This window comes from Myiozetetes cayanensis, unplaced genomic scaffold, assembly GCF_022539395.1.
Source record: "Myiozetetes cayanensis isolate MyiCay16 unplaced genomic scaffold, myiCay2020 scf2-11, whole genome shotgun sequence".
In the NCBI taxonomy this organism is placed as follows: Eukaryota; Metazoa; Chordata; class Aves; order Passeriformes; family Tyrannidae; genus Myiozetetes; species Myiozetetes cayanensis.
The window spans coordinates 10,290,774-10,315,109 of NW_026087411.1; the positions used below are offsets into that span (position 1 = coordinate 10,290,774).

The following is a 24,336-nucleotide window of genomic DNA, read 5'->3' on the forward strand; positions in this document are numbered from 1 at the left end:
TATTTTGTCTGGAATAACACAATATATTGAGAGGGGTCTATTTTAACATCACTGTAATATTTCTGTGTCAGATTATCCACTGATGTAAAGTGCTGCAACTCCACAGAGGGGATGGAGCCACGTTCATTTATCACCTGCAGCTGGTCCTAATAAGAACAGTCACCGCTTGACTGCAGAAACATTAATACATGTTTGCTCTAGAAAAGGAGATTTACGAAACGCTTAACAACTTTAAATCCTATTTTATTATTAAAGTACTGCTAAACTTAGGGAAAACAGCTGAAAATTTTATCATCAAACAGTACCAGGACAGCCCTTACTGAAAATAGTAGTGTGGTGTGCCTTGTGTTCCCAAGGGCCACCAGAAGGATTAGTCATTTATTTTCTAGCCATAGCAAGGGAAATTTTGTAGGTATTTCTAACGCTCTTTTGACACTTTGGAAGTAATCTAAAGCCATAAGCAGAGGTTCTGACCACTGTTACCTCTGCCTGAAAAAAAAACCCAACAGCTGGCAGGAATTTGATTATCCATGTGGGTAGCTGTGATCAGTCTGGCTGTAAGGAATACATGATTTGTCATACACCGTGCAAGAGACTGGTTCTTTGGTAAATCAAACATATTTTATCCCACATCAGTCTAATTAATTCAATCACTGGACTTTCAGAATCTCAGATATCAAAACCACCAGCTGATCCCTTCTTCTGATATCTCAAGGACAACTTCCAGCCAGTTTGGACACTGGACATGAGGGAATTGCCTTCAGCTGCAGTGGAAGAGTCCACAGATAAACCATCAAGTCCCAGCAGGGAACAAAGCCCCAGGGACAGCCCAGCCCAGGGTCACGTATCCCTGCTCACACACACACAGACAGATTAATTTCTGGACAGTCTGGGTAGACCAGGAGGATCTTTATGTGCCCTCACTCCATTTCAGAGTGGGAACACAAACATACCTATCCCCATAAGCCTCTCTGACATTTTTGAGCATTTGAAGTGCATGACAGAAATAGCACAGGGAGCAAAATCCTGTCCATCTGTCGGAGAATTAGCATGTGGTTAAAAAAACTCTACTCTGCTGAACAATATGCAGTTGACATTTGTCACACCATGTGGCAGGAATGGACCACAGAAAACTGCACAACAAGATCAGAAGAGAAAGTCCTCTACAAACCTATCAAAGGCCTTTTTGTCAGGAAATCACTGTCACCTTCAGAATTCAAGCCTTGAAAACACATTTTACATGCTCTTTTACAACCTTTATGGTTTGCAAAGGTTCCAAAATGACAGCCAAGGAAATGGAGCATGTCCTGTACTCACTGAACCCAGGGCTCTGGATTCATCAGGTCATTTAAGTTCAATAAAATTTTTAAGTCCCAACCCATGTGTTCACTTTTAAGTGTGTCCTTTAGAACACTGCCCAGCTGGAGTGTGCAAAAGCACCTTGCTGAACAGGCTGCCAGGGCTGCATACACAAAGACCTTGAAGGAAGTCAAAATATTTGGATATAGAATTAAAAAGTGTTTTCACAGAAGGTCTGTGCTGATACTGGTTTTGATTTGGCTGTTAATTAGATACCAACAGTTATTCTTGTAAAATTGAAAGAGCCATCAGGTGACAGAGAGCTCTGGAGTCCATGGAAAATATGGGGTCATGGTAAGAAACATTATTTGCCTTTGTAGTGAATCTGCTTCTGGAGTGGTCATTTCCAGCTTTTTTGTCTTTTTTTAACTCAATGACAATTTAAAACTACCATAAAAGCTTTGGTGTCCATGGAGGAAGTGTTATAAAATTAGGAAAACATGCTGCAAGCAGCCAATGAAGTGATCTCAAACTGGGAATCAAATTATCAGCTACTTTGGTAAAAGCTCTGGAAAGCATTGTTATCCAGAGCTTCCTATTTACTGTTTATTGCACAGAGACAGCCACTACCAACCTTAACTTTCTGACACCCAAACTTTGCTGTTTTGTCAAGACAGGCAGAGGCACTGGCTTCTTCTCAGTCCAACAGGAACACTGAGATTCTTTAATACCAGGGCACAGGGAAGCCTTTCTTCCCCCACAGTAATTATGGTGCAGTGTCTGTGGATTGGTTCACTGCCACTGTGGTAAATAACCTGACTGTAATTATAAATTCAAGTAATCAATAACCTATTGCTGAGTTACTCTGAATGAAGTTGAATTAAAGCCACATTAAATTAATCCACCTTGTAGTTGTCCCCTTTCTGCTTGGAGAAGTAGTAATTTTCTGCAAGAAAATTCTTGAATGAAAAATATTTGGGTGCTTACAGCTCTCCTATCTTGGACAAAAAAGTACAGCATGACCTTTTTAAAGAGTTTGTGAGCTTTCAGTAATTTAGTGAGGAGAATTCTCCTTACCCTGTTTCCTTCTGACAGTCCTATTTCTGTTCCATTGCAAGTTCACAACACGCACACTCAAAAAACCATCTCCATGCCAAATAATTTATATAAAAAGCACTGGTGGAAGAATCCAGTGCCAAACTGTTCAGTGTTCAGCGAGTGAGTTCGTTGCCAGATGACAACAATATGAAATTAAGACTAACTATTAGGATAGCTGGATACAGATCTAAAGTAATTCCTGCTGTCTCCAGGAAATGTCTCCAGTCAGGGGGCAAAAGATGGAGAGGAGAAACTTGCTGCCAGATCACACCACAGCAGCAAGGCAGCAGCAGCTCCTGCTGCTGAATTCCAAATTAGAATTAAGATATTTTATTAAAGTCCCCCAGAATCTCCCAGAAACCTTTCTGGGACAAGGGGAGATTCACACAGATAATAGCCCAGGCCATCGGCTACTGCAAATCAAAACATCTTCACTCAAGTCAAAGGAGTGGCACTGATTTATCCTTGCTACTTTCTGGTCCTTAGGGCTCCTGAGGACCTTCAGCTCTCACTGAACACAACAGTGACCTTCCCTGGGGAGTGCAGTGAGACCAGATCAAACCACAGAGACAAAACCTCGAGGCAACTCCTTCACTTTTGCTGTTAAAACTCTGATAGCAGAAGACCAGAGAAAAGCAAAGAGAGCACAGCATTTATGGCCTGTTGCTAAAGCCTTCAAGCAGCTCATTCTCAGTTTGATGCAGGATGTTGCTTCAAGCTGCAATCCATTCATTTCAGTGACCTTTTTACGAACCATTTACTCCAGACCACAAAAGCATTACATCTATTTTAATTCTAAAAAATAATAATAAAAAAATTTAAACTAATATCTTACCCCTTCTTCTTCATTGCCTTCTCTAACATCTTCTCGTATGAGACCTTTTCTTTATCATATTGGGCCACTATTTTGTCAATTTGGGTGCAGTGCAACTTCTGCATAGCGCTGTGCTCCTGGAAAACAACAGGGCCTTCCAATTAGGTTGCTGGATTTTTAATGTTTCATTTTATTGCAGTGTAAGAAATACCAGTGTACCAACAGATAACTTTGACAACGGAATTCAACCTGGTTTAGCCATCTGGTATTAAACATCCCAGATATTTCACCACAAGCACTAACACATTTCTTCTTTGGTTGAAAAATCACGACCTGCAGTGGATCTTAAAAATGTGGTATACCTTAAAACAAAATAATGATGGGAAAACCCAGTATTTTTGAATAAACATCCATTTAAATGCAGTGTAAAAAATCCGATTTACAAGCTCTGATCACATCATTCAAAGTTTCTGAATGCAAAAGAGAACAAATTTCAACCCATTCCCCCCTTCCTCTGCACATCTCATACTGAATACAGTGACAGCCCCTTGGTCACTGCATTTCATATATCTAGTTAGTTATGGGAGGGGAGGAAAAAACTTCTCCTATGATAAAAAGATGACTCACTGAAGCATATTAAACACTGGGGTGTGTACACAGACAGTTCCTTTCCACTACAAGACTGTACCAGAAACAAAACACTTCACTTAGTGCTTACATTTACACTTCATTGTTGAACTTGAGTTCATACTCTCCTTTATCAGACCAGCTGCTCATAATGATGCAAATATTTAACTAGCACAGAAAGTACTAAATATTGAATTTGCACTACAATAGGAATACCTGTTCATTAATTTATGTTATTTTATTAATATCCAATTGCTCCACATTTTATCTAACTGTGACAAAAAGAACTGCATTAATTAATATGGCCTCTTCCAGGACTTTATTTTGCTTTATAGCTCATTTTGCATCTATATTATGCTTGCTGTTCTACTGCTCTTTGTTATTATTTTCTATACACCTTTGCCTTATCACTGCTTCTTCCTCTAAAAACACTAATTAAACACTACTTTTACACTCACTTTTACCAAAACATTAAAGCAAATGTTGCAATGCTCTTTAATATGTCCATCTCCTTGCCTTTACAGCTTTATATCTTGCCTGTGATGCCACCCCAGATCATTTACCTGAACAGTGCTCAAGATCTAACTTGATAAAAAGAAAAGATATAAACCAATGGACATCATTCAGACATATCAGCTGCTCTGCATACTTCATACTGGGAGGTTAAAGTTACTTCAGGGAATGTAGGTAGGAAACGCTTCAAATGCAGCTGAGGTTTGTTTGTGGATGCATTATTTACAGAAACGCTTATTTTCGCAGTATGCAGGAGGGGCTGGACGTATTATTTGAAAATTACCAAAAGCACAGGTTACCAGAACTAAGATTCAAGAAGAGTTATTCCTAACATGGAGGGATTTTTTAATGGTGACAATTGCAATTATTTGCCACTGTTTTTCAAAAGCCAAACACAAGATCTAATGATCTCCACCCTACTTAGATCAGAAGTCTTATTTTTCCTACACAAAAGTGAAAAAAATAAACAGTGGAGCCTGTACCTCCACCTGTCTGAACATCCTTCTTTAAAAAAAAATAAAGGATTAATAGCAAAACCATCATAAAGAGAAGCCATAGTGTGCAATGTGTCTCTGTGTGTGTACACTGGGTATCACAGCTCTAAGGAGCTATGCCATGATGAAAAACCAATTAGTGATAATTTGCAGAGGGATTTTAGGGGGATGTTATCGTAGCTGCTGGAGTCAAAATGGCTGAAACGCTGAACAGAGGTAAATAAATGACAGATAGCATCAAAGACATACACTGACAAAGAGTGCTGTGCTCTCTGAAAAGCCTGGCACCAGGTAATTTTTGTATTAATCTGGAAATGTGGTATCTGTATCAGTTCTATCCCCTGACAAAACAAATGATGTGTTTTCATACAGAGTAACCGACCTCCAACCAGTCCAGGATTTCAGAGGAGCTGCTACTGCTTCTCTACATCAAGCAGTAAACCTGTCTGCTTATTCCTCCAGATCTCTGGAGTGTTTCTGGTTAAATGAGAGCCTGCCTATTTCTGGAACTTTAAAGTTCAGTGTTAGTACACAGGGTTCCTCAGGTTGATCATGGATAACTGCACAGCCCTCCTGCTCCACCCCAGCTGATAAAATGCATTAAGAACAGCGGTGAGTACACCAAGCACTGCCCTAAGATCAGCTCTGAGCTAACCTGGTTGCACTTTCCTGCTCAGACTCCCTAAATTCCAGAGGCTGCCCCTTTAGCAGGGCATGCTCTAGGCAGGCACTTTCTTGTTAGGACAGACTTGCACCGTGTATTTAAGACCAGCAGGACCACAGACTGGCTCAGACATCAAATAGCTGTGCTTGAGCTATCGCTGAAAGCCCTTCTGAGTGCACAGCATTTTCAGATTGTGGCTGGCAATTTTTTCCTCAGATTGGAGGAAGCAAGTGCAAGCCTGAACAGATGGATTTTTTTTTTTTTTTTTAATATTAGCAAGCGCAGTCTTGGCTAAAATATCCTTCCACTCCTGTGGGTCACACGGATCAGGGACACACACCACCGAGCAGTCTGTTTCCTACACAACCACAGCACCATTTCTACAGCAAACTGATGGATGTCAGACAAGGAAATGACAAATTAGTGTGTAAAAATAAGAAGCCCCCTCAAAATTAACCCTGTGAAGGGCCTGTCTTCGATGCAGCACCATCTCCCACGATTACTGCCTTTTCCTTCCATGCTGCCTGTCAATATGCCACGCGAGAGGGAGCTGACAAAATCACTACCTGAGAAAGGTGAGCCTTGGCTGCTAATGTGGGTCAAACCAACGTGCACCGAACCTCAGGGAGACGTACAAAGGGTTGCTGAAGGGCAAAAGTGCTCACTGGAGCGTGTTTCAGTACATTTAAGACTCATATGCTTTTCTTGGTGGTCCAACTATTGTTCCTTAGTCCTTCCCTACAATTTAATTAGGAGCTGTCCGAGCTAGTGAGCACTGCACTGTTTTCAATTAGAGTACGTGGCTCAGAGAACTCTTAATGACCATACCTTTGCATGTTTCTTCTTTAAGGCATTCAGCTCTTTCTGCTGTTTCTTTAAATGTTTTATGTAAGCCTACAAAGAGAGAAATTGGATCAGTTTTCCTCTGGTCATACTGGCTTTAACCAGATAAAATCGTGGCTACTCGAGACAAAAACGAGGAACACATCTTGAAAAGCTTGTGCCCATCCTTACCTTCATCTGTTTTAAATCTTCTATCTTCACTTGAGGAATGAGGTCTATACCTGGGAAGGTATTGATACAGTTTATTTAAAACTTCATATGCACTAGTACATCTCATAAAATTTGAGTTTTACCACAGAAACCTACATTTAAGTTAGCAATTAATTAATGTTTTTCACCACACAAAAAAAACCAGTCGCAGGTTAACGAGAAAATTATTCAATATATCAAGGTACAGCTAAGCTACAGTTAATTTCCTTTTCTAATGCACTGCTCAATCAATTGTCTGGTGAAAAAAGAAACCAATCAATGAGTGTATTTTAATCTCTTGCAGTTCTGAAGTGTCAAAACACAGCAATCTAAGAATTGACAAAAGCCCCTTTTCAGCAAACGTAAGCAAACCATTTATGAACATTAAAACTGAACCAAGCAAACTTGAGAATTTTGGTCCATATCTGGAGATTGCTCTGGCACCACCATCTTCCAGTGGGGAGGCTTCCTGGGTAAGGTTCTATGTGCCTACATAAAGGGTAACTCAGGGCATATTTCTCAATTTAAAACACAGGAGTGAAAATTTATCTGCGACCTCTGTGTGAATGAAGGTAAAATCTGCATTTTGGTTAACACCAGGCTACGAGAAAAGGAGCAATAGTGCTCTCCAAGACTAAAGGAGAGTTAAAAATGGAGGAGAAACACAAAAGAAGCGGAAATTCTAATGAAAATTCAATACAACAGGCAAATCAATCACACAAGACTAACTGTACTGTTTAGATGAATGAGAACAGGTTTTGATCACTTTAACTGCAATGCAAACAAAACCTAATCTCATCTCATGCTTATGCTTTAATGAACGTTTTGTGACACACTATGATTTTTTTAAAACTACTAGAGCACACCCTACATGTAATTATTAATAAAAATGTCAATACAATGCCATGAGAGTTGTAATTTTCAGGTTTTTTTCCTGAGGTTTCATACAAAAATATTTGCCTGTACATAAATACACTGCAAACATATTTAGTTAACTGCTCTTAATAATGTCTGCGGACTATAAGATTTCTCCTGCCTTGAAAAGGACTTTCTGGTTTTTAAGGTGAATTTAACTGGAAAATATTTAGATGCTGGGGAAAAAAAAAAGGCAGGGGGGAGGGAAGCAATCTCCTCAGAGAACATGTTTTTTTTCTTTTCTTAGAAACATAAGATTCTGCTCAAGTATATGGTATCAACATTAGTCTAGTAAACGAGACTGGAAAAGATTCAGGCACAGACATGAGGCTGAAAACCACAAATCACTTAACTCTTACTGAAAGTCAGAGAACAAAAAACCCTCCAACATTCTTGTGCATTTGAAAGCCTTCCCCAGACACCCTGCCCTGCTGGATCAGGAATTTCTGATCAGTAATTCAGCAAGGTGAGTTGTGTATCGTAACAGTGGTAGAATTATTCAGATCTTAAGAGATCACAGAGATAGGCAATACAAAATAAGGATCATTACACAGGATATATAAGTGCACAGCTCTACTTTACCATGCAAGGATATGGATAAAAACTGCAGACAGGAGCATATTAAGTTTTGAAATCCCAGTTTAAGACCAGGGCTCCATCAGGTTGCTGTGTTCTATACCAACTTCCTCAGGATTTTACTTTAAAACATAGATTTATTTACTTTGTTCTCCAGGTCTGACTCCATGGCAACCAGGAATCAGTTGTCAACCCCAGAACATTCCATGCTTAATTAATGCACAATAAAACTAACACTTGTGCATCTTGGTGATGATACACGAAATACGGGAACACCTTCCAGGATAAAATAATCTGGGGTTTGCACCAGGGAAGAACTCTGAAATTTCAGAGTTCAGGTGCCAGAGAAAACCTGGTTTATTGCCAAAAGTGACTCCAGAGAAATGGCATCTTGTTTCCCAAGAGATCCCTACGTGTGTGTGTACTCAGCCACGTCTGCTTCAGTTTAAGAGCAAGAGCTGTCAGTGCCCCTTTTCACTCCCAACGAACACCTTTGGGCCAAGGTGGATGAGAGCAAATGAACCAGATTCTAATTCTTGTGGCCCATTAACAGAAATATTTATTGTGTTCCATTCAGTTGTACAAATTTGTTTTCTCACCTAATCTTCATTACCTCTGATGATATGGGAGAAACAAATAATCCCACCTGACTCTATAAAATGATTTTGTAGAGTGAATAGCGAGGAAGAAAAATACTTATTCACTTATAAATGAGCACATTTAATATGGATGTTTTTTTTTTTTTACAATAAACATGCCATTTCCATAATCACTCTTCAGAGTTAAACCACATGGTGAAAACATTTCTAATTGTTGGGAAATCTCTACAGAATTCAGTGAATTCTAAATACCTTTAATTACTTAAATCTGCAACTCTGCCAAGGGATTTGTGAAGGGAGAAAAAAAACAGAAGAGTTTCTGTGGTCTAAGCCAGAAAATAGTCACTCCTATTGGCACTCCTCCAGTAGATCTTTAGTAAACTACTCCCAGAGCCATGCACGTTAATGCTGTAAGTATACAGCCAAACAAAGAGGTCACTTAGTAAAATAAACTTGTACTGGTTATATATACAGTTATTCTTGTAATATACAACACTTATTTGCAATTAGACAAAGACAACTCTTACTGGCAAGTGAATTTACCTTCTAAAATGACAAGAATTAACAGACCTTCAAAACTAAAATTGAGTAAGGAGTGCTTCTCTGTGTCTCTGTGTCTCTCTGAATCTCTGAATGAGTGGTTTCTGTGTACCTTTCTTAGCGTCGGTCCCGGAGCCTGTGGTGGTGCTTGGGCGAAGTTCAGAGCTGCTCTGAGGTGTTACGTTGGCTTTGGGATTGTTGGCTTTTCCTTTTCTGTCATTCTTTGAAGTGTCATTTGGTACATCAGCTATGTCACTCTGAAAGAAGCGTTCACATCGTAGTTAATTAACTGTTCTTTTACCTGTATCGTAAAGGTTGGGTGTTGGGAAATTTCTGAACTTGCTTACTTTAAACATAATAAAATCGCAGCATAATTTCAAACTACACGATAGTAAAGTGTTTGTAACCTATTTGAAAGAGCTACCTACTGAAATACAGCTCTGTTCTTAGTCCTTAAAACTTCTGTTTCTAAGGGATGTGTTAGTGTGATCCATGAAAATCAGCCAGTGAATGGCATTTCACTACACGATAACTAACACAAGCTAATGTATTTCAGAGCTGGACAAAGCGCCTTATGTTTGAAAATGAGAAATAAGGTAACATGCCTCGACTGGGGAAGGACCAGCTTACTTTAAAAAAGGAACACGGCATGAATAGAAATGGGCTTTTTGTCACTGAGTTCTACTTACAGTTTCGATACCCATAGCTCTCATTTGGTCTGCTCTTTTTTCTGTGATAGACAAAAATTTCTTTGGATCTGATAAAGCATCCACAATATCTGGAAGGAAAGAAAAAAAACAACTTTTTATGATCTTCAGAGGCATTTGGAAGCTAATCTTTAACAAATGCCTTATTCTAGCCCTGTTTTCCATATGCAGCAATCAGTGTGTAAGCACAGGTTTCCATCCACAGGATGACAAAGGCACGTGAATCTTTACCTGCATATTGAATAATCCCTTTCCATGCTGAACTTCAACAGTCAAAACAACAACAAAAAAAGTGAAAACATTAAATCCATCAAAAGCTTTGGGAAGAAACTTGCTATCCTTCTTGTGCAAAGTAGGGGTTGGACTATATTATCTCCTTTCCAGCTTAAGTTGTTCTGTGAAATGCTCCTCATTTCTCAAGCAAAAAACAGAGACAGGTCTCCCATTCCAACAAAAGTTGTATTAAGTACTTTGCACTACCCTTGACAGCTCAGTTTCTACACACAAATAGGTCCTCTCCAGTAACTGCTGTGACCCAATGATGTCTTCTCAAATTTATTTCATATAAACAAAACCTACGTAGAGTTTATTTTTAGCCACAACAAAGGCCTTGCAGCTCAGCACCAACTGTTTCTCCTTTCCCTAACTTACTACTCGTGTCTTTTTGCCCTTGCCATGCACTCCTCAAGGAAAATCCAGGACTACCCTGCCAGCACGATGCGTCATCTGAAAATTGAACCCGATTGTCACGAGCTTCTAGGTAAAAATGACTAACGTGTTTGGGAAAGGGACCTTTGTCAATTGTATTACTAACCATGCAAGCACATCACCAAAGGCTCAGCACTTCTGCACGGGGGATGTGACTCATCACTGCCTCTCACATTGTCATCTGTCCTCTGCTTACGCTTTCTCTTCTCCCCAGTGAGGTAAGGTGGGGGTGGGGAACGGCGTTTTATTTTGTAGAAGAAGTGCAATTAAATACAAAGCTACAAAAATCACTGCAGGAGTACATTACAGAGGACTTTAACCACTAACCTAAACTGCCTTACTTACGTGCAGATTTCTATTACAGAAGCTTCTCTTTGGAGAATTCTACTCCATTTGCATCAATCTGTGCCACCGCTGTGTTTTATTGGGAACGGAGCAGCTGATGCAAATAAACCACAAGACATCACTAAGCTCTATGAAAAAATAAAAACATCCACCTTCTAAAGCCCACAATGTATCGCCCATTCTAGTTATTATTCGGGGCACGTTTTGAAATCTTACTCATACAGGTTAAAAAAGGAGAAAGAAACGAAAAAGACTGTAGGCAGCTACTGAATCGAGCTCTGCCTTCCCACAGGTTTGCTAAAACAACCATGGAGATCCTAATGATAGCTCATAAAACAATGAGAAGTTAACTGCAGATGATAAGTAATTAAAAACCACATGCCAACAGAATACTAATGATTCCACCTGAGCGTCAAAAGTTATTTCCCAGTTGTTCATCACGCTGCTGTTCTACATCAACGAGAAAATGATGTGAGACACATCAAACATACCTACGAAGGGAGAGGAGAACTCATAACTGAACTCATTTAGTTCCTGTTAAGATGGAGTCTGTTTTTCCCTCTGCTGACAGTAAACTGTGACAACCAGTTCTCTCATTCTATAGCATTTTACCATAACAAAACTCTTAGTTAGGGGTAGCAAAATGCTTTTTTACCTCTACCAAATAAACCACCGATAGAAATGCTGATGGTGTAGCAGATCAGCAAATACTGAACCGCACACAATTTGCAAATGGCAAACTGGTGTTCAAATTCTCTTTGAAAAACAAGTCTTTCACTTCTGAATTTGTAGAATAGTTTAAAAAATAAAATAAAAAAAAAAAATATTTTCCCCCTGTGTGACCAGCACATTCAGCGGCTTAAGACACATCAAACTCAGTGCTAAGTTTAAATTCTATTCTTAGAAAAAGTCTGGTATCATAAAACATCAATCCCAAATCAGAAGCACGTCCTTAGTTTAGCAAATATTTTAACTGAGTCATTTTCTGTCAAGAGTTTCAGCTCAGGAAAGAATTAAAGCTCACACTTAAATGAGTCCCTTAGACTGATGGTTCAATTACCCTGGAGAACCTCAAGTTTAAGCAAAGCTTACACTTCTCTTGAGACAAAGCCCCTGAAGTTAAATCCTGTCAATGGAAGGTGCTGCATAAAGGCATGGCAGTGCTGCAAGGCCTGGGGCTAAACTCCAGCTGACCTGCCAGAAACCGGGATTGCACATGTGAACAACGCAAATGCTTCTGTAACTTCTTCCACGAAATTCTGTGACTGAAGTGTCAGCCTGTTTATTTTTTTAAAATATGGATCAACACCAGCAAACACAGAGTTGGAGATGTACTAATAGTTTATGACCATGGCCCTGTCAACCTGATCATGCAAATGGCTCACGTTAAAAATAACTTTCTTGAAAATCCCCAAAATAATTAAACCACAGTAAAAACATGTAAAGTTGGGAGGGAAAAACGCAGAAGGGTTTTGGATGTGGAACTGTTTCATTTTTAGCAATGTGACAATAATCCCAAGAATACAGAAGTGCCTTTGTTTGAAAAAGACATGTCTAGGAAAAGACATATCTAGGAATTTTCTTATGCAGATATTTACGTCAGATAACATGTAATAAAAAAAAAAAAGTAAATTAAAAGAAGAATCTTCCTAAACTGTCGAGAAAATCATATTAAGCTAACTAGTATTAGCTTTTTTCCCACAAAATTTCATCATTTAGCAGATACATGTCATGATCATTAACACTGAGGTAAACACTTGGTCAGAAAGGGAATTTTTTAACTCAATATGCAGTTTCCAAGGAGTTAAAATACTGAGTGTTTCCAATCCTCCAGCACTGCGTGTCCGCTCGTTTCTGGCACACTGATACCACAGTTCTTCAGTGCTTCCACACCAACACTGCAGAGCTACAGCACATGAGAAACAGGTTTATCTCACCTCCAAAACCATCAGGCACGTATGTTTTAAGCACAATGTTGCAGAAAACCGTTGGGAGAGAGAGTGGCTTGTTGCCCTCGTTCCGAAGGGAAATGTGTCTGTAACCTGCTTGCAGCCCATCCAGAGGCAGGATCCTCTGACCAATCAACTTATTATTGTCATCATACACTGCTATTCTCAGGACAGCAAGATCAGGGAGAATAACCTGGAAAGCCACAAAATGGAGACATTTAATGACCTGGATCCTCCCCGCCTCCCACGTGTGAACCATTTGCTTTGTATGCCAGGCACAGGCTATCATCACTGTAAGATCAGGTCATTCCCTGCAAACCCCACACTTTGAAATTAATCTTTCCCAGAAAAGCTTTTTTTCCCACCCAAAGTATTGTGCAGATTTCAGAATATGTAAATCCTGTGGCTCACAATTACACCAGCTAAATATTTTGAAGGATTTCCCACTCCTTCCCTACCTGGTGCTATTCGCCAACGCTGATGGGGCAAAAGTAAACTGTGTCTCCTGTCTCCCAAAGACTTTCCCCTGCCACTTTCATTTTCGGTCTCAGAGGGCACAAAATATGCTTTTGCTCTCTGAAGCCACCTGAACAACTCATGGATATCCTGCTCTACTTGATTACAACTTAGCACTCCCAGCACAGGTTACTACCAGCGCTCATCCCATCCTCCCCCTCACACAGCAGAGGGACAACACAGAACCCAGGTTAGAATGACTGAGGCCTTAACTTCAATTAAAATAAAAACAAGAGAACATGACAGAAGAACAATCAAACAATACCCAAGAGTAACTGTGTAGGATTAAACATCAGCACTGTCACCCAAACAGGGCAGGTCTCTACAGGCCACAGATCAGCACTTCTTTCATTACATGGTGGCCTCTGACATAGATTTGACAGGGAGCAGAAGTGGGGACTGAGTTTATCACTCCTCTCCATTAATTTGTTCTGTGGTATCCTGCTGGGCTATTCTCCCCTCATGACATTTTAGCACTGTGCATCCCACGCCTTCATCACCTCCAACTCGAAGAATTGGTCCTGTTATGTTTGTGCCACTCACCTGTCATCAGTTTATGTTGATTACAAGGCTAAGATATGATACAAGGGCCAGAGATGCAAAAAAAATAATCTCTTTGCTGACTTTCAGTTTAAGAGAAGGTGTGACCATTGCAGAGCAGAGCAGAAAGTCTGGGAAGTGTCGGCATCAGCCTCTGTACCCATGTCAGGACACACAGGTACCCCCCCTTTCAGACAGAAGCTGTGTGTGCCCTGGAATTTATAGTCCTTTTGATGTAAGAAATCAGAAAGCAGCAGATGCTGCCATATGGCCAGCAGGCCACGGGCAGCACGATTGCCTGTCATTGTACCTAAGCATCTTCCCTGGGCCTCCTTGTGCACTGAGAAAAGCACTTGGAGTCACCTCTATTCCAGAATATACCTGAGCTCAGGAAAAACTCTTGCATCAACTGCATTTCTATTAAAAACTGGTTACACTGTTAAGAAAGCAGATTAAGTGTGTAATATATCCAAGTGCGAAGTGTTATCACCACTTGGCAAAGCCTGAATTTTGGAATAAAAGTCTGAACTTTGGAATAGAAGAGCAACAATTCTGGATGACACCAAAACAGGTGTAAGCAAAACAGATGTTATCAAAGACAGCGCTGCTAACACATGAAATCTGGATGAAATTCTGGTTGACAGGAGAAAAAAAGTATGTATACAGTACGTATAAAGATTGAGAGATAAAAACTGAACATGGACAAATGATCTCTCTCTTTTAACAAAGTGTTGTTTTAATTTTTTTACTGAAGGAAAAGAAAGAAAAAAAGAAAGAAAAACGTACATGATGCACATGGACTACTGGACGGCATACCTTGGACACAGGCATGGTCCCAGAGGAGGTGGATACCTCCAAGTGGGAAGAGGAACCAAAGGGGAGGAAGAAGCCAAATGGAAACAGAAACAACAACAACAAAAAAATCATGTGACAGCTACAGAGGTTATCCATTAGAAATATAAAACAAAGCAAAATTAAAAAAAAAAAAAAAAAAAGAAGCGACCCAAATCCCAAACAACCTCTTGAAACTTATTTCAGCTTACACTGTTTACTGTAGTAAACAGGGGCCCTCCAAACCCTTTCTCATGGGAGCAGCGCTCATTCCTGTGCTCAGGAGAGCAAGGAGGCTCGTGCAAAACCACAAGCTGTGCTTTCCAAAACTCCTACCTTTCGAAACACAAACGACTCCTCGTTGTAAACAGGGTTCAGACCATTGTTCATCACCATCCGTGTCCGGAATTCCTTACGTATCGTGTCCGTGGGCAGGCCGTACATATCCACTTCCACGTACGTACCGATTTTTTTGTCTGATAAGAACTGACCAGATATTACCTGCAACACAGTAACAGAGCAGTAAGGAAGAGCAATACAAAGTAAGAATACTGGAAATTCTGGTATTTTTTTTTTATTGAGAGCAGTCTGGAAAATGCTTTATGCAGAACAGATGTGTTTATTTCCTCCTATGAAAATGGTGTATGTAGTGCTAAAATTGTGATCACTGTTGTGATCAGACCTTAAATATATCCTTAATTTGAAGTGACTGTGCTATGGTGTTACCAGTTGCAAGCCAGTCATCCCAATTATCTGATATCTCACAGATGTAGTCGCTATATTAATGAAAAACACTGAATGAAACAACCAGATCGGGCACTGCTGTTCCACAGCTTTAAACCTGCTGTTGGGAAGCACTTTGTTCCATTTCATGGTGAAAGGAAACTATTGCTCTGCTTTCGCTTGGGCAAAGGTTTTAAACTAATCACGTGTCAGTCTGACTCCGTATTATGTCTGGAAAGTGCAGGATGCTGAGAAAGCAAACAAACAAAAAACCCAGACGACTCCTCTGTATTGTTATGTATATGAAGATTTGTTGCAGTTTCACTCCGAGCCAAGATTAATCTAGTCACAGCAGGTGATCACTCCAGGGAAAATTTTTATTCCATCAAGATGATATATTACTTAAAAACACTAAGCTAATGTTTTCATTACTACAATCAAGGAGGGAAGAAAAAAAAAAAACCCAAAACACGATTTCACAGACCTAAGCTCATTTCAAATCCTTTTGCTTTCATGATCTAACATTCTTCCAGGGATCACTCAGAATGATAAATATGAAAATTTATGCAGCTGAGGGTTATCATTACTGGTTTTTGGTCCACTCAATTCCTTACTGACAGAATTTACATGCAATTTTGTACTGGTTTTAGTCACACAAGAAAAGTAACTGACAAAATATGTGATATAAATAAAGACTATCTCTGGTGATACTTAGAACTTATATTCTCACCACCAGATCCCACTTCCTTCTTGGAGGAACTGTACTGTCATTACCATTAAAAAACCCCAACATTATTAAACCTGTTTGTTCTTCTGTAAGGGCAAAAGAAACTTAGTTAAATGTCTAGAATGCACAAGGAACACTTGGTCAGAGAGAGTTTGAAATTTAAATGTAGCACATAGAAAGGGATGACTGAAAGCTGAAGTTTAGCAGCACAAAAGGTATTTGAGCAAAAAAAATTAAGAGTGTCGAGTCACAAAAAAGTTTTGCAACTGTCAGTCTTCTTCCAAAATATGCTGCCTAACCATGCTTTAGAACTACAACAGATGCTTCATGGACTTTTGTACTTATAGATGATTTCAAAGTAAGGACCTTCATCACAGGAGCCATTTTTCTCTACTTATTTTGAAAATATCCTGTCCAGGTGTGCCCATGCCCCTCCTTGCTCTGCAGTGGCAAGTGGTGGTGGATGATTTCATACTGAACTCAGAAATAAACCTCACTCATTTATCCATTTGTGTGGGCCGATGCATTTCAAAAAGACCATGAAGGGTGTTAGAACATGATAATGTGTAATAACAAATCATTTCTAGTTCTATCCTGCTCAGATGAAGTAAATGAAGACATCTTAGCCAGAAATTAAAAAAAAAAATCATTTGATTAAATCTTCACAATTCAAACACACTTCCTGTAGGTATGTTATTTCTGCTGACTTTTACATGTGATTTGGGTGTGATGACAGTTGTCTGGTGCTGTTTTACCTGTACAGAACATGTTGCAGCAATTACACCATCTACAGGAGTTTCAGAGAACGGGTCAAACGTTCGATCTGGTCGTCGCATGAAATCTGGTTTAAGTAGATACCTTTTTTCAAGAAAAAAAGGAGAAAATTATTCTTGTGCAGAAATTAAAACTGTATTAAATACAAATGAAATGGATGTTCTAGCTTTAAACAATGAACTGTCCTGCAGCACTGTAAAATACAGACTGTCATTCCAGTTGCAAGTGTGAGGAAGTAAAAGGAAGCATTATGTTTATCTAGAACACAAATAAATGTTCATCTTCATTCTGAATTACCAGCTACTGAGAGATGAAAGTAGCCCTGGATTTCAAGAGAAAAATAAATGTAATGTGATCAAGGACATTTCAAAACAACTGAATGATGCATTTTAAAAATATAGCAAGTTACCATATAATAAAATGTAGTTGCTCTCATTTGTTTTAATTCTCTGGAAAAATACAGAGGGCTTTTTCAATTTTATTTTTCTAAATGAAGAAGCTCCTCGGAGTCAAGACTCGTACAATAAATTTCAGCTTGAAGCTGATTTTTTCACCGCGGTTATGAAACCTTGGGGGGAAACAACTGATAATGTCAGCGCTGACAGATTGTTAATTATAGTGGCATGAAAGGTACTACCACAATAACACTTACAATCTGTCCCTGAGGACTGTGCACTGGATCAACATATCAATGAAGCCAATATGTGCTCTGATGAATCAGAACCCAAGGATTCTGCCATCAAAATGAACCAGCAGTTGAGCACAGCAATGCTGTTCCTCACGTTACAGAGGTGCTTTCAGCGGTGGAAGAAAATGTTTAACTAAAGGAATCTTGTTAATTCTGCAACCCCAACAGACCAAGCTACTGGAGGATTAATTTTCATCCACCTCTAGTCTCTCTAGTGTATCACTGGTACACAGTGTTGTAAAGGCCTAGACAGAACTCAGAAATAATTCAAAAATGTTGGAAAAGTCCCAGTGGAAAGAATGTCAATGTTTTCTCCCATTTTTTCATAACATGGTTTCTCTTTAGAAAAATAATACTCCTCGTTTTTCTTACATTATAAATGTGAGGATTTAATAACAATTTATTAATTTAAAGTAGGAAGCTATCAGAAACGTCCTTTATTTCTGCTTCCAGGCTGCTGAAATAAAAAGTGGTGAAGGTAGAGTGGGCTCAATCTTGTTTCACCAGCATGAAAACTGTAAATCTGAGAAAAAAAGAAGTACACACAGAAAGAAACAGAAGTTTTTATTTTCATTGCCCTGCATCCTTTCTGTGACTGAAACACCACCACATTCATAATGCATATCAAAATATTACCATGCATTACCACTGTAATATCAAAAGACTGATGTAAGAATCCAGGAATTTAGTTGATAATTCTCCCTGTCCTTCAGAAGAATTTGGCCAAAGTAAAGGTGCTCTTTTACTAGGATTGTGAGTCAAACAAGAAAGAACCATACCCTGCAGTAAAAAAGCTTTGGTTTTCTATTATTTGTGTTGTTCTGATTGAAATTACAGAGACTGCACCTTTGTCAAAGGCAAGAGGCTCTACCTGGAGAGCTCACAACTGTGATAAAGGCATGGAGTGGCCAAGCCCTTTGTGTCCATTCTGCAGGTGAGGGATTTTACCAAGCTACATCTACTCAGACTTTCTTCCTGAGTAAGATTTGCAGCAGTAAAAAGAGTAGTTTCTTCCCAGGACGAGTTCGCAGATTTTAATGTGTTTCTCGATTGTCATTTCCTGTAATTCATCAATCTCCTCCTTTCTCCTGATGTTAATGATCAGTCTATCCTATTAAGGTATAAACTCAATGTTTAAAAAAAAAAAAATCCATCAGCATCACTTGAGCATCCTTTGTCATGCAAAGGTCGTGAGCAAGAACTTGGAGAGATGAAACACTTTTTTACACTCCAACTACAGTACACAGATTAAAAAGATGTTCCCTATGTATTGTGACTCAACCTGTCCAAGTAAATATGGCAGTTCTGTGAACTGTGCAATGCATCTCCATTCTGAGGCATATCTTCAAAAAAAAAAAAAAAGGTTGAGAACAGAAGCTGGAGATGTATTTAAATAACTGTGTATGGTATTCATGATCTTCATCATTTGCACACAAAGCCTCTTCTATCTCATCTTTAAAAACTGGGCATAATTAAAAAGCATATTCATTAGAACACCTCCTTACCAGGGATAATTCCCTCTGAATTCCTCTAATGTCTACTCTTCACCTAGCATCCCATTTTTCTTTTGTAACACATAATTAACAGTGACAAAATTTTATTAAAGCCTCATTAAAGGATTCTGATCCACAGTGACAACAGTTTGAATCATATCACTCACCCGCACGATCCGTTGTACTCAAATTTCCCTTGATTCAACTGCATTGCTAAATCTGCCAAGAGACAAAGAAATTACTACCTTTCCTGGTGAATAATGCAGACCACGATCACTCCTTTCTAGAAAACAAGACTGATTGTCCAGAATAACGAGTTCAAAATAAAAATTAAATTTAATGCGTAAAACCCACACATCTAAGAAATAAAAGGAAAGCAACAGCAAAAACTTGAGATTTCTTTACAGTAGGAACAGCTTTATCAACCCCACTAAGTCTGTGATGTGCTTAAGAAACAGTCAAACAGTTTGATTCCCTGAGATCAAAGAGGCAGAGAAGTAACAGACTGTGGTCATGTTACATTTGTGGGATGGGATTTCCATCATCTAACTTTCGCTATCTACAGTACAGATGTCTCCATTTCTGCAGATCTCTTGGAGTAACAGAGGGAAACAGGAGCTTTAACAGTGCAATTAACCTCAGTCTAAGGCAGAATATAACACATATTACACAAGACATCCTTCAAGTATGTATTTCTTCATAAGGACCACAGACAACTACCTCTGATGAAGCTCTCTGTATCCTGGTGTTTTAAAGAAGGTGAGATGAATATCAAACTGGTTTTCCATGGGCTTAATTGAGTAAAATACCACAAAAACAAAACAAAGAGAGCCTCCCCCAGCATTGCTTAGTTTCAACATTTAAATGATGAGTTTTGGCCAATGCATTATTACGGCACCTCTATATAAAGATACACAGTAAACATGTAATAACCTCCCTCTCATCCAACCCTCTCCAGAACTTTGTAAAAATAAAATGTTTCCCTGCAGGTTTCCAATTACACTGGAATAGAATATCACTGTTTAGCCATAACACAAGTATTCTCTTGCCCAGCAGACTCTACCTTCAAAAGGGAACAAGATCTTTTCTGTATGTACTGATACACAAAATACAAGATTCTCATATCCTTATATCACTTATTACTTGCTTTACTGGGCAGCTATAACTTATTTCCTCAATTATTCTTTAGCTTGACAGCACAACTGGATGACAGAAGATGAATACAGGAGAGTTGCTCACTTCCACTTCTACAATTACTACTCTTATTTTGCAATATAAATGGGTGGGGAGTGACATGCAGGGGCAGTGCTGGGAGCAGAGTGGGGTTTGCATATCTGCTCCAACCTCTGCATTATGTGGAGTAGGGTGCTCTAAAACCAGTGTATTCCAGTAGAGCCTTCTCCTGCTTCCTCAGTTAGTGAAATCAGGGCACAGTTTTTCAGGACACACCTCAGGGTATGATCATTTGGAGTGTCTGCAGCAGCAAAGACACCATTCAGGGAGGGGGAAGCAAGCACAAAAGCAATGCCACAGCTAGAAAAAGGAAATGGGAGAACTGGTCTGTTACAGGTATGACTGAAGACATTCCTAGATACATCAAAAAACTAATCAAAACAACAAAAAAGCCCACCCTCACGGTTAACTCACACCTTCACTGATCAGGAACAATACATCTCCTCTCAGATTACCCCGTGGAGAGGCATTTACATTCCCTGGCATCGCTCTCTCAGCTGGGATCTCACACCCCATCCTCTGATGCTGAGCACGTGACTCGTAACGCTTCACAATGACCGGTCTAGAAATGCATTTGTCACACAGTCATTACTTTCTACCATCTCAATCTGCACACTTCATCTCTGCTTTGCAGACACGCACCCAACTGTGCCAAAGCTGTGTTTTGTGAAAGCAGTGATTTTTCCTGTAATTAATACTACTTATTAATAAAACCCATTTCTGTGAGGAGCTGCAGCACTCTCTTATTTTTCCACAAAAGGGGGCTGAATCTTCCTCCTGTGTACGGCTTTTTTTATTGCCCCTTGTCTCACGCTCCGCTGTGTTCTTTAGCCATATGTCTGCTTCCTCAAAAAATGCCAGAAGCAAACCCACGGCATCTGTTTGAGAGTTACTGCCCAAGCCATTCTTTAGGATTGAGGTTCACTGGTCGTTGCTGCCTACCTGGGGTCTGATAGTTCAGTGAGACCATCTGGCAGCCAGCGTTCCAGAAAATTTGAGGCATGTAATTACTGGAATCCACTCGGCCTCCCTTTGGGTATATCCGACTCATTTGTCGTTTGTTGTAACTGTAGAATTCATCAAGGAAAATGAAATAAAAGCATCGTAGAAATGTATAGCCATAGCCTGGGATCTTCAATATTTCCTGTATTAATCTTACTATTTCTCCTTCCGTGAGCTGCTTTCCCTTTTCCTTTACAGGCACAGAACACTTAATCTAGAAAGGTACACTGGTTTATCTGCGGCACGGGCAGATCAGTGGTGTGAGGAGGTGAAAGGATACTTCACAAACTCAATGGCATGAGTCTTCAAATACCCTAGTCCAACTGATTCATTGAAAGAGGACATATTGTGGTGAATATTACGTTCTAGGAAGGAAAAACAAGACATTTGAAAACACTTCTGTAATGGCAAATCAACATTCAAAATCATGCACTATACATAATAGAAGGATATAGCAGAGTCTGGTCTCTTTCTTCATTATGTGTTACTCATAGAATCAAATTAGACTGGTGAGAAATTTCATGGTTTTCTGACTTGCTTTTTTCTTTCCCTTCCTGGGAAATCACCAAAACTTTCTTTTTTTGTTTAGGACAAAATTGTTATTCAGAGCCTGTGCTGTGTGGTTGGATAAGGCAAAACAACATGATAAATGGCCTGGTGTGCAATATCAGCCGAGTGCTGACCACTGTGGCAATCATGCTCACCTTACTGTAGGGAAAGATGAACTAAAAAAAAAGGGCATTTTAGTTGGAAAGGCCTATAGAATAGAATCAACCTCAACAGCTCCATATTCTCCCAGTAATTTAGTGACTCCTTGTGGATGACCAATGGAATAACATGCTAACTTTACATTCAAGGCAACAGATCTACAAACATACTGATGGCGGTCATTAAACTATCAAATATGCCTCCATTTCCAAACTCAGGAGAATGTAGAGATTAAAAAACTACCTAGGGATAAGCAAACACTTGTATTTCATTCAACCCTTTATGTTACCTTCTGCTACATCGAAACCTTGAAATTTTACAGGTTGAGCATAGTTGACCATTGTTGATAAATATGGATGTATATTGGTTGTGGCACCTACATATTTGTAAGATGCCATCCACGCTTGTTCATCTTCAACAGTTACTAAACCCTGGAAACACATCAAAAAGAACAGTCACTATTTTCTGTGTGCAAACCCGGTTGTTGGAACTTTCAAACGCAGTACAAAATTACACCCAAATCTGCAGAAAGTTAAAGAAAGGGCAAATTAGTACGAGAAAAGTGGAAATTTAATGTCACAGATTAAGACTTGTTTTCTTACTGATATGTGCACCAAAGACTCTCAGTGTTACAGAACACATGCAAGAGGACTGATGATAGAAAAGCTCCTAAGCAGCAGGTAAGTATTACATGAAGTTAGTAGGGTAACACTGGGATAAAAAATAAATATTACAATGGACTGAACAATGTTGGGAGAGAATGATCTATCTTTGCCAAATAAATTCCCCAAACTGTGATTTAATATACATTTGCTGATAGCACCTATGGTGGTGTAATGCATACTTGGCACTCAGTAGAACTTCCTCGACATCAGAACATAAATAGGTTTAACTACTAATCTTTACCAACAGGAGACCAAAATGTAGGGATCACAACCTTCACTGGACAAACAAACGTCACAAGACCAACAAGAGACACAGTACCCAGTTCATACTCCTATTCACTTCACTAATAAAAACGTGAGCCCATCATTCACATAAAGATGCACTTTATTTACAACAGAAACTTCAAAAGTTTTCTACAAGTATCTCATCTGCCAGAAACCCGCAACAGGAAGCACTTCTTCTTTGGATCTACCTGTCCAACATTTTCCTTCCCATAAGCCAGTTTGAAACACATTCTTTTCACTGAAATTAAGGAAAAGAAAGATCCCTGTCAATCTAAGCAAACTCCTACATACAGTTTTGGTTGTTCTCCTACCAGTGAACCAGTTACCAAAAAATCTAACTTACTGTAGGTTGACAGTGAACTTCCTCTAGGAAGTACTAAATACAAGCAAAAATTCTTGCAGTACAGCTTTTTTGTTTTCAGACTGCAGCTCATGTTTGTCAGAAAGTTCTCCTTCCCTGTTTCATCAGGAAATAGTCAATAAGAGGAAGCCCTGCAAAGCCCTTTCTCATTAGAGAGTAATGCAGTTCACAGAACCTCCACTACTGCAACTCATTTACTCAGTGAGATGGGAGAGTAAAGGAATTGTAAAACCAGTTGCCAGTATTATGGGTCTGTACCTCCACCTGCCACACAGAGCAGACACATTTCAAGGAACGAAAACCATGTGAAGTGGAACCATTTGTGCCCTGATATAAGATGAATATAGACATGAGCAACATAATTTACTGAGTGCATAGAATAGTTGACTCAGCAGAATGAGTCCAGGTACACATTGTTGTATGTGCATTTTAGACTGAATTAAACTTCCAGTGGCCCATGAAATCAAACTGACACCGTATTTTAATGCTGATCACCAGGGCTCAATCCAACTGCTTTTCAGGAATGTGCATATTGAGGGTTCACAGATCTGTTCCCTAAATATGCCAAAAGGTACATCCCTTTGTAAGTAGAAAACAGGCATATTTTTTTGTTACTAGATTAATATTTATTAATAGAGCTTAGGTCAAATTCAGGCCAAGGGTTTTCAATGAAACTAGTCTTTTTTTCAGTGTCTTAATTTTTGAAAGGCAAATAACTCAGGAAGAAGTGACCACCCATCTTGTGAAAAGCAGGGTTCTCCAATATGCCTCTTGTTGACTGCTCAGAACCACTGATCATATTTGACTATCCTGATCCATCAACACCTACACCTAAATGAACTCCAGGGAAAAGGAAGTCCAAGGGACTGTGATGCCTTAGTGCCCTGGCAGCAGTGGGATCACAGCTGTA

At 39.4% G+C, this 24,336-nt stretch overlaps 1 protein-coding gene across 5 annotated transcripts in view; it reads right to left on the minus strand.

Annotated features, from left to right (window-relative positions):
• Positions 1 to 24,336, minus strand: part of PLCB4 (phospholipase C beta 4) — a 177,925-nt gene that overhangs the window by 17,950 nt on the left and 135,639 nt on the right. For all 5 annotated transcript variants that reach the window (XM_050315002.1, XM_050315000.1, XM_050315001.1 and 2 more), the window contains 12 exons: positions 22,405 to 22,546; positions 21,688 to 21,772; positions 21,348 to 21,472; positions 19,340 to 19,391; positions 16,973 to 17,075; positions 15,104 to 15,268; positions 12,869 to 13,073; positions 9,861 to 9,949; positions 9,284 to 9,428; positions 6,524 to 6,573; positions 6,338 to 6,403; positions 3,233 to 3,348 (listed from right to left, as the gene is read on the minus strand). In XM_050315002.1, coding sequence (XP_050170959.1) covers positions 3,233 to 3,348; positions 6,338 to 6,403; positions 6,524 to 6,573; positions 9,284 to 9,428; positions 9,861 to 9,949; positions 12,869 to 13,073; positions 15,104 to 15,268; positions 16,973 to 17,075; positions 19,340 to 19,391; positions 21,348 to 21,472; positions 21,688 to 21,772; positions 22,405 to 22,546 — 1,343 coding nt within the window. The remainder of the gene's footprint in view (positions 1 to 3,232; positions 3,349 to 6,337; positions 6,404 to 6,523; positions 6,574 to 9,283; positions 9,429 to 9,860; positions 9,950 to 12,868; positions 13,074 to 15,103; positions 15,269 to 16,972; positions 17,076 to 19,339; positions 19,392 to 21,347; positions 21,473 to 21,687; positions 21,773 to 22,404; positions 22,547 to 24,336) is intronic.